Source organism: Salmo trutta, chromosome 21 (assembly GCF_901001165.1).
Source record: "Salmo trutta chromosome 21, fSalTru1.1, whole genome shotgun sequence".
Lineage (NCBI taxonomy): Eukaryota > Metazoa > Chordata > Actinopteri > Salmoniformes > Salmonidae > Salmo > Salmo trutta.
In genome coordinates, this window is record NC_042977.1 from 41,681,624 (window position 1) to 41,695,884 (window position 14,261).

At 48.8% G+C, this 14,261-nt stretch overlaps 1 protein-coding gene across 1 annotated transcript in view; it reads right to left on the bottom strand.

Moving 5' to 3' along the window:
- kcnab1b (potassium voltage-gated channel subfamily A regulatory beta subunit 1b) overlaps window positions 1-14,261 on the bottom strand; it is a 76,684-nt gene that overhangs the window by 15,566 nt on the left and 46,857 nt on the right. Inside the window, exon 8 of the mRNA XM_029705733.1 lies at window positions 13,683-13,769. Coding sequence (XP_029561593.1) covers window positions 13,683-13,769 — 87 coding nt within the window. The remainder of the gene's footprint in view (window positions 1-13,682; window positions 13,770-14,261) is intronic.

Here is a 14,261-nt window from a genome sequence, read left to right on the forward strand (position 1 = left end):
ATGGGTCTTCCATTCCTGTGGTGGTCCTCATGAGAGCCAGTTTCATCATAGCGCTTGGTGGTTTTTGCGTTTGCACTTGAAGAAACTTTCAAAGTTCTTGAAATGTTCTGTATTGACTGAACTTCATGTCTTAAAGTAATGATCGACTGTCGTTTCTCTTTGCTTATTTGAGCTGTTCTTGCCATAATATGGACTTTCTTCTGTATAGCACCCCTACCTTGTCACAACACAACTGACTGGCTCAAACGCATTAAGAAGGAAAGAAATTCCACAAATTAACTTTTAACAAGGCACAACTGTTAGTTGAAATGCATTCCAGGTGACTACTCTGTGAAGCTGTTTGAGAGAATGCCAAGAGTGTGCAAAGCTGTCATCAAGGCAAAGGGTGGCTATTTGAAGAATCTCAAATATAAAATATATTTTAATTTGTTTAACACTTTTTTGGTTACTACATGATTCCATATGTGTTATTTCATAGTTTTGATGTCTTCACTGTTATTCTACAATGTAGAAAATAGTATACAGTTGAAGTCGGAGGTTTACATACACCTTAGCCAAGTACATTTAAACTCAGTTTTTCACAATTCCTGACATTTAATCCTAGTAAAAATTCCTTGTCTTAGGTCAGTTAGGATCACAACTTTATTTTAAGAATGTGAAATGTCAGAATAATAGCAGAGAATGATTTATTTCAGATTTTATTTCTTTCATCACATTCCCAGTGGGTCAGAAGTTTACATACACTTAATTAGTATTTGGTAGCATTGCCTTTAAATTGTTTAACTTGGGTCAAACGTTTCGGGTAGCCTTCCACAAGCTTCCCACAATAAGTTGGGTGAATTTGGCCCACTTCTCCTGACAGAGCTGGTGTAACTGAGTCAGGTTTGTAGGCCTCCTTGCTTGCACACGCTTTTTCAGTTCTGCCCACAAATTTTCTATAGGATTGAGGTCAGGGCTTTGTGATGGCCACTTCAATACCTTGACTTTGTTGTCCTTAAGCCATTTTGCCACAACTTTGGAAGTATGCTTGGGGTCATTGTCCATTTGGAAGACCCATTTGCGACCAAGCTTTAACTTCCTGACTGATGTCTTGAGATGTTGCTTCAATATATCCAAATAATTTTCTCCCTCATGAAGCCATCTACTTTGTGAAGTTCACCAGTCCCTCCTACAGCAAAGCACCCCCACAACATGATGCTGTCACCCCCGTGCTTCACAGTTGGGATGGTGTTCTTCAACTTGCATCCCCCTTTTTCCTCCAAACATAACGATGGTCATTATGGCCAAACAGTTCTATTTTTGTTTCATCAGACCAGAGAACATTTCTCCAAAAAGTATGATCTTTGTCCCCATGTGCAGTTGCAAACTGTAGTCTTGCTTTTTTGTGGCAGTTTTGGAGCAGTGGCTTCTTCCTTGCCTTTCTGGTTATGTCAATATAGCACTCGTTTTAGTGTGGATATAGATACTTTTGTACCTGTTTCCACCAGCATCTTCACAAGGTCCTGGGATTGATTTGCACTTTTCGTACCAAAGCACATTAATCTCTAGGAGACGGCGTCTCCTTCCTGAGTGGTATGACAACTGCGTGGTCCCATGGTGTTTATACTTGCGTACTATTGTTTGAACAGATGAATGCGGTACCTTCAGGCATTTGGAAATTGCTCCCAAGGATGAACCAGACTTGTGGAGGTCCACATTTTTTTTCTGAGGTCTTGGCTAATTTCTTTTGAAATTCCAATGATGTCAAGCAAAGAGGCACTGAGTTTGAAGGTAGGCCTTGAAATACATCCACAGGTACACCTCCAATTGATTCAAATGATGTCAATTAGCCTATCAGAAGCTTCTAAAGCCATGACATCATTTTCTGGAATTTTCCAAGCTGTTTAAAGACACAGTCAACTTAGTGCATGTATACTTCTGACCCACTGGAATTGTGATACAGTGAATTATAAGTGAAATAATCTGTCTGTAAACAATTGTTGGAAAAATTACTTGTGTCATGCACAAAGTAGTTGTACAAACCGACTTGCCAAAACCATAGTTTGTTAACAAGAAATTTGTGGAGTGGGTAAAAAACAAGTTTTAATGACTCCAACCTAAGTGTATGTAAACTTCCGACTTCAACTGTGAATAAATAAAAACCCTGGAATGAGTAGGTGTTCTAAAACTTTTAACCAGTAGTGTACATACCTCATTAACCCTCCTCAGGACTTTAAATGGCCAAACAAACCGCTGGCTCAGCTTCCACCATGGCAGGCAGAGGGACAGGTTCCCGGGTGGAGAGCCAGACCCAATCACCTGGAGAGAAAACAGGCGCCTCTTTGCGGTGGCGGTCGGCCTGTTCCTTGTGCCGACGCACAGCCCGATGGAGACGAGTGTGCGCGGTGTTCCAGATCTCAGCGCGCTGAAACCACCGCAGGGGCCTCGGTCTGGCTCGGATGCCAAGGTGCAAGGGCCGGCTGATACCCCAACACGCACTGGAAAGGAGTGAAGGAGTGGCGAAAGGAATTCTGCGCGTACTCAGTCCAAGGTAGAAAATCTGCCCACTTTCCCAGTGAAACTGTCCACTTCCTGATTGACCCTCTCCACCTGCCCATTTTCTTGAGGACGGTACCCAGAGATGAGACTGACCAGAAGACGTGCGTAAAAAGAGCTTCCGCAGTTTGCATGGCCGATGGGAGCCCAAGCAGAGGAAGGAGGTGACAAGCTTTGGAAAACCGATCCACAACGATGAGAATGGTGGTGTTCCCCTGGGAGGGTGAAGGTCAGTGATAAGGTACACCGAGAGGTGAGACCAGGGTCATTGTGGAACCGGCAGGTGAAGGAGCTTTCCATAAGGGAGGTGTCTGGGTGTCTTAGGCTGGGCACAGATCGAGCAGGAAGAGACATAACCCGGACGTCCCAAGCCAAGGTGGGCCACCAGTACTTCTCAGTCAGGCAGGCGATGGTACAGCCTATCTCACGATGACCCGACAATGGCACCGTGTGTGCCCAGGTAAGGAGACGTTCCCGCACACCCTTGGGCAAGTAGGCGCGGTTCTCCGGGTACTGTGCAGGTGCGGATTCCGTATGCAAGGCTTGCCGTATGTCGGCGTCCACGTCCCACACCACTGGCGTGATGATACAGAATGAAGGGATGATGGAGGTCTCCTCTCCTTGCCTCTCCTCTGCGCCATAGAGGCGAGACAGGGTGTCTGCCTTCACATTCTTCGAGCCTGGCCTATAGGAAGCGTGAATTGGAACCTGGTGAAGAATAGAGCCCATCTGGCCTGTCTCGGGTGTAGCCTCTTCGCTGCCCTGATGTACTCCAGGTTGCGGTGGTCCGTCCACACCAGGATAGGGTGTATGGGCCCCTCCAACCAGTGTCTGGTTGGGGAGCAGTGGTGAAGCATGCCTTCAGTGTCTCGAATGCCCGCTCCGCCTCCGCCATCCAACGAAGCCTCTGGGGACCTCCTCTCAGCAGGGAGGTAAGAGGCGCGACCACCGTGCTGAAGCCCCGGATGAACCTCCGGAATTGGACTGCTTTCACGGAGTTGGGGATGGGCCATGACCTGACTGCGCTGACACGTTGCTCCTCTGTCTCCACTCCCTCCATGGATATGAGGTAACCCAAAAAGGACACGGCTGCTGGAATTTTTTTCTTTATTGTTTAACATATAGATGATGCTCTAACAGTCTTCCCAGCATAGATCTGACCAACGAGACATGCTGGGCACGGTCAGCAGAATAGACCAAAATATCCTCTACTGTATATAAACCACAACGCCCCTTCCCAGCATGTCCTGAAACACTTAGTAAATAAAGGCCTGGAAGACTGAATGAGCATTAGACAGGCCAAAGAGCATTACGAGATACTCGTAATGCCCCGTGATTTTGGAAAAGGGCGTTTTCGATTCGTCGCCTGCACGAATGCGCACCAGATTGTAGGTGCTCCTCAAGTACAGTTTCGTGAAGTACTGCACCCCGTGCATTTGTTCAATGATGGTTGGGATGATGGGTAAAGGATAGCTGAACTTAACGGTGGCTTTATTCAGTCTTCGATAATCAATGCAGGGGCGCAGTCCTCCATCTTTCTTCTTTGAAGAAAGAAGCTTGAGGAGGTTGGTGACGTAGAGCAGTGGATAAAACCCTGCTGGAGGCTCTCCTGTACGTAGGTTTCCATGGCCTCGGTCTCCGCATAGGAGAGGGGGTAGACGTGTCCTCTCGGGAGGGCTGTGTCAGACAGCAGGTCAATGGCACAGTCCCAGGGGCGATGAGGAGGCAGGTGTGTAGCCTGGTTCTTAGAGAAAACCTGATGCAGATCCTGGTATTCCTCCGGTAAATCCACTTGAGGGGTGTGGTCCGGACTTTCCACCATAGTGGTGTTGACAGACACCGCGAGACACCTCCCCGGATTCTTCCTTCTCCAACGCGCTGCCTTGGGCAAACGTGCAGAGCCCACCTCCATCGGCTCTGGCCACGGAGCAGGTGTAGCCATAGGCTCCAGATTCCGCGCAGGTTTTTGTCAGGACCGCATGAGGTTGTCCAACCGAATCGCCATGCTGATGCTGATGAGCTGATCGAGTGACAGGTTGTCATCATGGCAGGCTAACTCCATTTGTACCTCCTCCCGCAGTCCGCTGCGGAAAACGGTGACCAAAGCTGACTCGTTCCATCCGGTGGAGGCCACGATAGTCTGGAACTCCAGGGTGAACTCCAAGGCGGTCCTAGATCCCTGGCGTAGTCGGAGTAGGCACTCACCCTCCTCTTGGCCCTCCACAGGATGATCAAACACCGAGCGGAAGAGGAGGGTGAAGTGCTCGTAGGACTCGACCTCGGTGAAGCGCTCGTCTCCCAGATGGCGGCACCCCAATCCAGGGCCCGTCTGGTCAGTGCCGAGATGAAGGTGGCAACCCTGTCTCTCCCGGAGACAGCCTCGGCATAGCGAGCGAGGTACAGGTCGCATTGCAGAAGGAATCCCTTGCATCTTGCTGGGGCGCCATCAAAGCGCTCCGGGGAGGGACAGGGGTATTCCGCGGACCGGCTCAGATGGGACGGAGGCAGGTAGTGGGGTTGTGGGAGCTGGTGCTGAATTTGTAATTTTTTTTATTTCACTACCCAAAATAGCATACATCATGAACATGATGGGGACGAAGCCCCAAAAACAAACATATATATATATATATATATATAACACAGGGCTGTAACCCAAACAAAGAGCAAAGTGTAAACTTCTAATAAATACACGGGACGAGACCCGTAATAACAAGTGCACACTAACACGGCAAGGCTTTACAACAGAGCACAGGTACTCACAAGACCAACGGACATGGAACAATAATCAACAAGGACAATGGAGAACAATAATCAACAAGGACAATGGAGAACAGAGGTCACATATATACACATACTAATCAAGGGGAATGGGAACCAGGTGTGAGTAATGAGAGAAGACAGTCCGGGGTTGGTGGTAATGATCCAGTTCAGTGACGCCTAGAAGGGAATGAGCAGCAGTACCGGGGGAATCTGTGACAGTTTAAGCCTTATCCTTCCACGCAGGTGTTTGTGAACAGAGTGAGACGCCTGTCCTTGAGATTCCTGCTGCAGTAAGCCATCACAATAAAGCTGGGGTGAGACAGGAACTGAGTCATCTATCCTGCCTGGCTGCTTCTATGTCTTTATAGGAAGACAAACCAAGGACAGGCTCACCTCACTCCACGCACTTGTGGACACATTTGTCTCTCTTTCTTTCTCTTTTAATCCACCCTCTACCCTTCTTTCTACCTCTTTCTTTCTATCTCAACCTATCTCCCTCTTATCTCTCTCTCTGAATGACTTTCTTTCTTTCTATCTCAACCTATCTCCCTCTTATCTCTCTCTCTGAATGACTTTCTTTCTTTCTATCTCAACCTATCTCCCTCTTATCTCTCTCTCTGAATGACTTTCTTTCTTTCTATCTCAACCTATCTCCCTCTTATCTCTCTCTCTGAATGACTTTCTTTCTTTCTATCTCAACCTATCTCCCTCTTATCTCTCTCTCTGAATGACTTTCTTTCTTTCTATCTCAACCTATCTCCCTCTTATCTCTCTCTCTGAATGACTTTCTTTCTTTCTATCTCAACCTATCTCCCTCTTATCTCTCTCTCTGAATGACTTTCTTTCTTTCTATCTCAACCTATCTCCCTCTTATCTCTCTCTCTGAATGACTTTCTTTCTTTCTATCTCAACCTATCTCCCTCTTATCTCTCTCTCTGAATGACTTTCTTTCTTTCTATCTCAACCTATCTCCCTCTTATCTCTCTCTCTGAATGACTTTCTTTCTTTCTATCTCAACCTATCTCCCTCTTATCTCTCTCTCTGAATGACTTTCTTTCTTTCTATCTCAACCTATCTCCCTCTTATCTCTCTCTCTGAATGACTTTCTTTCTTTCTATCTCAACCTATCTCCCTCTTATCTCTCTCTCTGAATGACTTTCTTTCTTTCTATCTCAACCTATCTCCCTCTTATCTCTCTCTCTGAATGACTTTCTTTCTTTCTATCTCAACCTATCTCCCTCTTATCTCTCTCTCTGAATGACTTTCTTTCTTTCTATCTCAACCTATCTCCCTCTTATCTCTCTCTCTGAATGACTTTCTTTCTTTCTATCTCAACCTATCTCCCTCTTATCTCTCTCTCTGAATGACTAAGCCTCTTTCTTTCTTTCTATCTCAACCTATCTCCCTCTTATCTCTCTCTCTGAATGACTTTCTTTCTTTCTATCTCAACCTATCTCCCTCTTATCTCTCTCTCTGAATGACTTTCTTTCTTTCTATCTCAACCTATCTCCCTCTTATCTCTCTCTCTGAATGACTAAGCCTCTTTCTTTCTTTCTTTCTATCTCAACCTATCTCCCTCTTATCTCTCTCTCTGAATGACTAAGCCTCTTTCTTTCTTTCTATCTCAACCTATCTCCCTCTTATCTCTCTCTCTGAATGACTTTCTTTCTTTCTATCTCAACCTATCTCCCTCTTATCTCTCTCTCTGAATGACTTTCTTTCTTTCTATCTCAACCTATCTCCCTCTTATCTCTCTCTCTGAATGACTTTCTTTCTTTCTATCTCAACCTATCTCCCTCTTATCTCTCTCTCTGAATGACTTTCTTTCTTTCTATCTCAACCTATCTCCCTCTTATCTCTCTCTCTGAATGACTTTCTTTCTTTCTATCTCAACCTATCTCCCTCTTATCTCTCTCTCTGAATGACTTTCTTTCTTTCTATCTCAACCTATCTCCCTCTTATCTCTCTCTCTGAATGACTAAGCCAGGGCAGACAGATACAGGAATATACATGCGGAGGCTCCATACACAGAGTGTTGTGAATTAATTGGATATGTTTAGAGGACTGAAAATATGGTTTTATTTGTGCTGCTGAGGGAGGGAGGGAGGGAGGGATGGAGGGAGGGTGGGTGGGTGGAAAAAGAGGGATAGATGGATGGATAAAACCCTGTTTATGCTTCTTTTGATGAGTCAACCTGTCTGCCTGTGAACCTGTCTGCCTGTCAGCCTGTCAGCCTGTCAACCTGTCTGCCTGTCAACCTGTTAACATATCTTCCTGTCAACCTGTCTGCCTGTCAGCCTGTCAGCCTGTCAACCTGTCTGCCTGTCAACATGTTAACCTGTCTGCCTGTCAACCTGTTAACATATCTTCCTGTCAACCTATCTGCCTGTCAGCCTGTCTGACAGTCAGCCTGTCAACCTGTCAGCCTGTCTGACAGTCAGCCTGTCTACCTGTCAGCCTGTCTGACTGTCAACCTGTCAGCCTGTCAACCTGTCTGCCTGCCAACATGTTAACCTGTCTGCCTGTCAACCTGTTAACATATTTTCCTGTCAACCTATCTGCCTGTCAGCCTGTCTGACAGTCAGCCTGTCTACCTGTCAGCCTGTCTACCTGTCAGCCTGTCTGACTGTCTTTTCATCTTTATCTGTTTGTGTTTCCATTTGTGGCCCTGTTAATATTGTGTTAATACAATATTGTCTTAAACTCATAGCTGTAAGAAGAGAGATCCGTGGAAACAAATATGGTTGGTCCCTTACTAGACTCCCAGTTCCATAGCGATACATATTACAGGAGTAGCGTACTGTGCAGGAGGCTGTTGCTATCCTCATGATGAAGGCTGTGATGCTGAAACACACTGGTTTTAAATAACAACAAAGCATTTTCTATTTGTCTTCCAACAGTATATTGAATATTTCTCCCACGTCTGATCTATCACTGCAGACTTCTTTGTCCAGTCCAGTTCTTCATCATTCGCAATGTATCACTCGGACCATGCTATTGGCTGTGTGTCTGAGGGGTTTTCCAGTGACGTAGCTGGCCTCTAACCCCACAGCAAAACTATAATCTGTAATTGACAGAAAAAACGACGGTGCTGAAGTAAGGAGGAAGATACTGCATTGCATTGTGGCAGGTTTGGTATTAATGACGTGTGTTGCCCTTTGACTCCGCTCTGCCTACTGTAGATGTATATGTATATATATATGTATATATATGTAGTCACCAAGAAAACAATTGGTAACACACTACGCCGTGAAGGACTGAAATCCTGCAGCGCCCGCAAGGTCCCCCTGCTGAAGAAAGCACATATACATGCCCGTCTGAAGTTTGCCAATGAACATCTGAATGATTCAGAGGACAACTGGGTGAAAGTGTTGTGGTCAGATGAGACCAAAATAGAGCTCTTTGGCATCAACTCAACTCGCTGTGTTTGGAGGAGGAGGAATGCTGCCTATGGCCCCAAGAACACCATCCCTACCGTCAAACATGGAGGTGGAAACATTATGCTTTGGGGGTGTTGTTCTGCTAAGGGGACAGGACAACTTCACCACATCAAAGGGACGATGGACGGGGCCATGTACCGTCAAATCTTGGGTGAGAACCTCCTTCCCTCAGCCAGGGCATTAAAAATGGGTCGTGGATGGGTATTCCAGCATGACAATGGCCCAAAACACACGGCCAAGGCAACAAAGGAGTGGCTCAAGAAGAAGTACATTAAGGTCCTGGAGTGGCTTAGCCAGCCTCCAGACCTTAATCCCATAGAAAATCTGTGGAGGGAGCTGAAGGCTCGAGTTGCCAAACGTCAGCCTCGAAACCTTAATGACTTGGAGAAGATCTGCACAGAGGAGTGGGACAAAATCCCTCCTGAGATGTGTGCAAACCTGGTGGCCAACTACAAGAAACGTCTGACCTCTGTGATTGCCAACAAGGGTTTTGCCACCAAGTACTAAGTCATGTTTTGCAGAGGGGCCAAATACTTATTTCCCTCATTGAAATGCAAATCAATTTATAACATTTTTGACATGCGTTTTTCTGGATTTTTTTGTTGTTATTCTGTCTCTCACTGTTCAAATAAACCTACCATTAAAATTATAGACTGATCATTTCTTTGTCAGTGGGCAAACGTACAAAATCAGCAGGGGATCAAATACTTTTTTCCCTCACTGTATATGTAGATGTATATGTATACACACACACACACACACACACACACACACACACACACACACACACACACACACACACACACACACACACACACACACACACACACACACACACACACACACACACACATTATTACAATCACAATAAAAAACTAAATAGATTCACTCAAAAGAAATCTGCACATTCACCCCAGAATAATATCATCCATGGGGATTTCATTAGGCACACAGAAATCTCTCACAGTCTCATATAATTATTCGCTGCTAACAACAACTCGAGCCTCCTGTACTATAAATAGAACGAAGCTCTTGACGTTTAAAGCTCAGAAGAACCCCCACTGATATTGACCAATCTACAGGAAGCCTGAGGGTTATCTCCTAAAATGAATTAAGTCATGTTAACCTGTTTCATGTGTTGTGATGGGAGGCCAGTGTGTAAATAGTGGGTTAACCTGTTTCATGTGTTGGGAGGGTAGGCAGTGTGTAGATAGTGGGTTAACCTGTTTCATGTGATTTAATCCTGGGGATTTTATGGGTGATTCACCTTGTTTTGCTTCAACAGCAACAGATGGCAGCAACTTACTTTAATGTAGTGATGAATATCACATGATGTACAACCATGATATATGTAGTGAATCAGTCACTGTGGTAGTGCTGGAAGGCAGTGATATTCTAGTGATTCAGTCACTGTGTTAGTACTGGAAGCAGTGATAATCTAGTGATTCAGTCACTGTGTTAGTACTGGAAGGCAGTGATAATCTAGTGATTCAGTCACTGTGTTAGTGCTGGAAGGCAGTGATAATCTAGTGATTCAGTCACTGTGTTAGTGCTGGAAGGCAGTGATAATCTAGTGATTCAGTCACTGTGTTAGAACTGGAAGGCAGTGATATTCTAGTGATTCAGTCACTGTGTTAGTACTGGAAGCAGTGATAATCTAGTGATTCAGTCACTGTGTTAGTGCTGGAAGGCAGTGATATTCTAGTGATTCAGTCACTGTGTTAGTGCTGGAAGGCAGTGATATTCTAGTGATTCAGTCACTGTGTTAGTGCTGGAAGGCAGTGATATTCTAGTGATTCAGTCACTGTGTTAGTGCTGGAAGGAAGTGATAATCTAGTGATTCAGTCACTGTGTTAGTGCTGGAAGGAAGTGATAGGAATGCCTATGGTATCACAGCTGGGTGTGTGTGAGAGAAAGTATGTGTGGACATCTGTCTGTCTTTCCGTCTTTGTGTCTGTCCTCCCACCACCCTGCCCACCTATCCGTCCATGTGTCTCTCAATCAGCCAATCTATGAGTATAGTATCTGGTACGGTATGGGTACATCTGAAGAGACAGCATTGTCTGGTGTTGGCTGTAGGGCAAAGACAGTCTAGCGATCTTTCTTAGAACATTTCTGCCGTAGGGCCCGTCTCACAATCATCAGCGACTCTGGGTGACAGGTTCATGCTGTGTACTGTAAGTATGACAGATTGGTCTGGCCCCCTGGTGGCTTGTTTGGGGCTGAGGGAGAGAGAAGGATCAGAGCTTAGACAGAACAGTAGGTTCTGTCTATCCACTCCAAGAAAGAGAAGGGGGTTATAGAGTGATGTAGTCAATGTGGAATCCCTAGTTAGTTAGCTATGTGATCCACTCTGTTACACAGAGAGAGAGAGAGAGAGAGAGAGAGAGAGAGAGAGAGAGAGAGAGAGAGAGAGAGAGAGAGAGAGAGAGAGAGAGAGAGAGAGAGAGAGAGAGAGAAGGGGGGAGATGCTGTGTTTACATGCCTGTGTGAGTGTGTTCATTTGTGTTTGTTTGATTGTGTGTTTGTACATGTGAATGTCTGTGTGTGTAAGCAAAACAAAATTAGTGCCGAAGTAAACCAATCACAATACCATCAATATCTCCCTCCCTGCCAGTCTCAGCCCCCACTCCATCCCTGCCAGTCTCAGCCCCCACTCCATCCCTGTCCATCTCAGCACCCACTCCATCCCTGCCAGTCTCAGCCCCCACTCCATCCCTGTCAGTCTCAGCCCCCACTCCATCCCTGCCAGTCTCAGCCCCCACTCCATCCCTGCCAGTCTCAGCCCCCACTCCCTCCCTGCCAGTCTCAGCCCCCACTCCATCGCTGCCAGTCTCAGCCCTCACTCCATCGCTGCCAGTCTCAGCCCTCACTCCATCGCTGCCAGTCTCAGCCCCCACTCCATCCCTGCCAGTCTCAGCCCCCACTCCATCCCTGTCAGTCTCAGCCCCCACTCCATCGCTGCCAGTCTCAGACCCCACTCCATCCCTGTCAGTCTCAGGCCCCACTCCATCCCTGCCAGTCTCAGCCCCCACTCCATCGCTGCCAGTCTCAGCCCCCACTCCATCCCTGCCAGTCTCAGCTCCCACTCCATCCCTGCCAGTCTCAGCCCCCACTCCATCCCTGCCAGTCTCAGCCCCCACTCCATCCCTGCCAGTCTCAGCCCCCACTCCATCCCTGCCAGTCTCAGCCCCCCACTCCATCCCTGCCAGTCTCAGCCCCCACTCCCTCCTTGTCCATCTCAGCCCCCACTCCATCCCTGTCAGTCTCAGCCCCCACTCCATCCCTGCCAGTCTCAGCCCCCACTCCCATCCCTGCCAGTCTCAGCCCCCACTCCCTCCTTGTCCATCTCAGCCCCCACTCCATCCCTGTCAGTCTCAGCCCCCACTCCCATCCCTGCCAGTCTCAGCCCCCACTCCCTCCTTGTCCATCTCAGCCCCCACTCCATCCCTGTCAGTCTCAGCCCCCACTCCCATCCCTGCCAGTCTCAGCCCCCACTCCATCGCTGCCAGTCTCAGCCCCCACTCCATCCCTGCCAGTCTCAGCCCCCACTCCCTCCTTGTCCATCTCAGCCCCCACTCCATCCCTGCCAGTCTCAGCCCCCACTCCCTCCTTGTCCATCTCAGCCCCCACTCCATCCCTGCCAGTCTCAGCCCCCACTCCATCGCTGCCAGTCTCAGCCCCCACTCCCATCCCTGCCAGTCTCAGCCCCCACTCCAGCCCTGCCAGTCTCAGCCCCCACTCCATCCCTGCCAGTCTCAGCCCCCACTCCATCCCAGTCCATCTCAGCCCCCACTCCATCCCTGCCAGTCTCAGCCCCCACTCCATCCCTGCCAGTCTCAGCCCCCACTCCATCGCTGCCAGTCTCAGCCCCCACTCCATCCCTGTCAGTCTCAGCCCCCACTCCATCCCTGTCCATCTCAGCCCCCACTCCATCCCTGCCAGTCTCAGCCCCCACTCCATCCCTGTCAGTCTCAGCCCCCACTCCATCCCTGCCAGTCTCAGCACTCACTCCATCGCTGCCAGTCTCAGCCCTCACTCCATCCCTGCCAGTCTCAGCCCCCACTCCATCCCTGCCAGTCTCAGCCCCCACTCCCTCCCTGCCAGTCTCAGCCCCCACTCCATCCCTGCCAGTCTCAGCCCCCACTCCATCCCTGCCAGTCTCAGCCCCCACTCCATCCCTGCCAGTCTCAGCCCCCACTCCATCCCTGCCAGTCTCAGCCCCCACTCCATCCCTATCCATCTCAGCCCCCACTCCATCCCTGTCCATCTCAGCCCCCACTCCAGCCCTGCCAGTCTCAGCCCCCACTCCATCCCTGCCAGTCTCAGCCCCCACTCCATCCCTGCCAGTCTCAGCCCCCAATCCATCCCTGCCAGTCTCAGCCCTCACTCCATCCCTGTCAGTCTCAGCCCCCAATCCATCCCTGTCCATCTCAGCCCTCACTCCATCCCTGCCAGTCTCAGCCCCACTCCATCCCTGCCAGTCTCAGCCCCCACTCCATTGCTGCCAGCCTCAGCCCCCACTCCATCCCTGCCAGCCTCAGCCCCCACTCCATTGCTGCCAGCCTCAGCCCCCACTCCATCCCTGTCAGTCTCAGCCCCCACTCCATCCCTGTCCATCTCAGCCCCCACTCCATCCCTGTCAGTCTCAGCCCCCACTCCATCCCTGCCAGTCTCAGCCCCCACTCCCTCTCTGCCAGTCTCAGCCCCCACTCCATCCCTGCCAGTCTCAGCCCCCACTCCATCCCTGCCAGTCTCAGCCCCCACTCCATCCCTGCCAGTCTCAGCCCCCACTCCATCCCTGCCAGTCTCAGCCCCCACTCCCATTTCTGCCAGTCTCAGCCCCCACTCCATCCCTGCCAGTCTCAGCCCCCACTCCCATCCCTGCCAGTCTCAGCCCCCCCCCATCCCTGCCAGTCTCAGCCCCCCCCCCCCCCGGTCACTCACCCTCCATGGGAGTGTTGCAGTCGGGCCTGTTGGCAAACACAACATCCACGTACTCCAGCTGCATCCTCTGTAGGGAGCTCCTCAGACCTGGGGACAGAGAGAGGGAGAGGGAGGAGGGTAGGTGGAAAGAGGGAGAGGGAGGAGGGTGGGTGGAAAGAGAGAGGGGGGAGAGAGGGGGAGTGTGGTGGGGAGAGAGGGGGAGTGAGAGAAAGAAAGAAGTGGACACATGTTAGAGACCTGCAGTTACAGAAAACAACAAGCCTCGGAGAAAGTCAGAGAAGGGTTGGAGACCTTTCCCCCTCTGTCGCTATCATCCAGTCAGATAAAAGCGGCAATCAGCAGTTGAAACAATAACAAAACGTCTCCCCGCAGAAAAAGCTGAGGGATGGGGCTGAAGAAATGTAACCACTCTCAAATTCATTAACAAAGCTATGGATTCAATGACCATCCATGATATAAAAATGTTTTGAGGCTATATAGTGTTTGTTTACATTTACTTTGCTTACAAACATTGTATTTAAACAAGCTTGAGGTACGACAGTTAAACTAAGCTCATGAGGCATTTATAAGTTATATCTT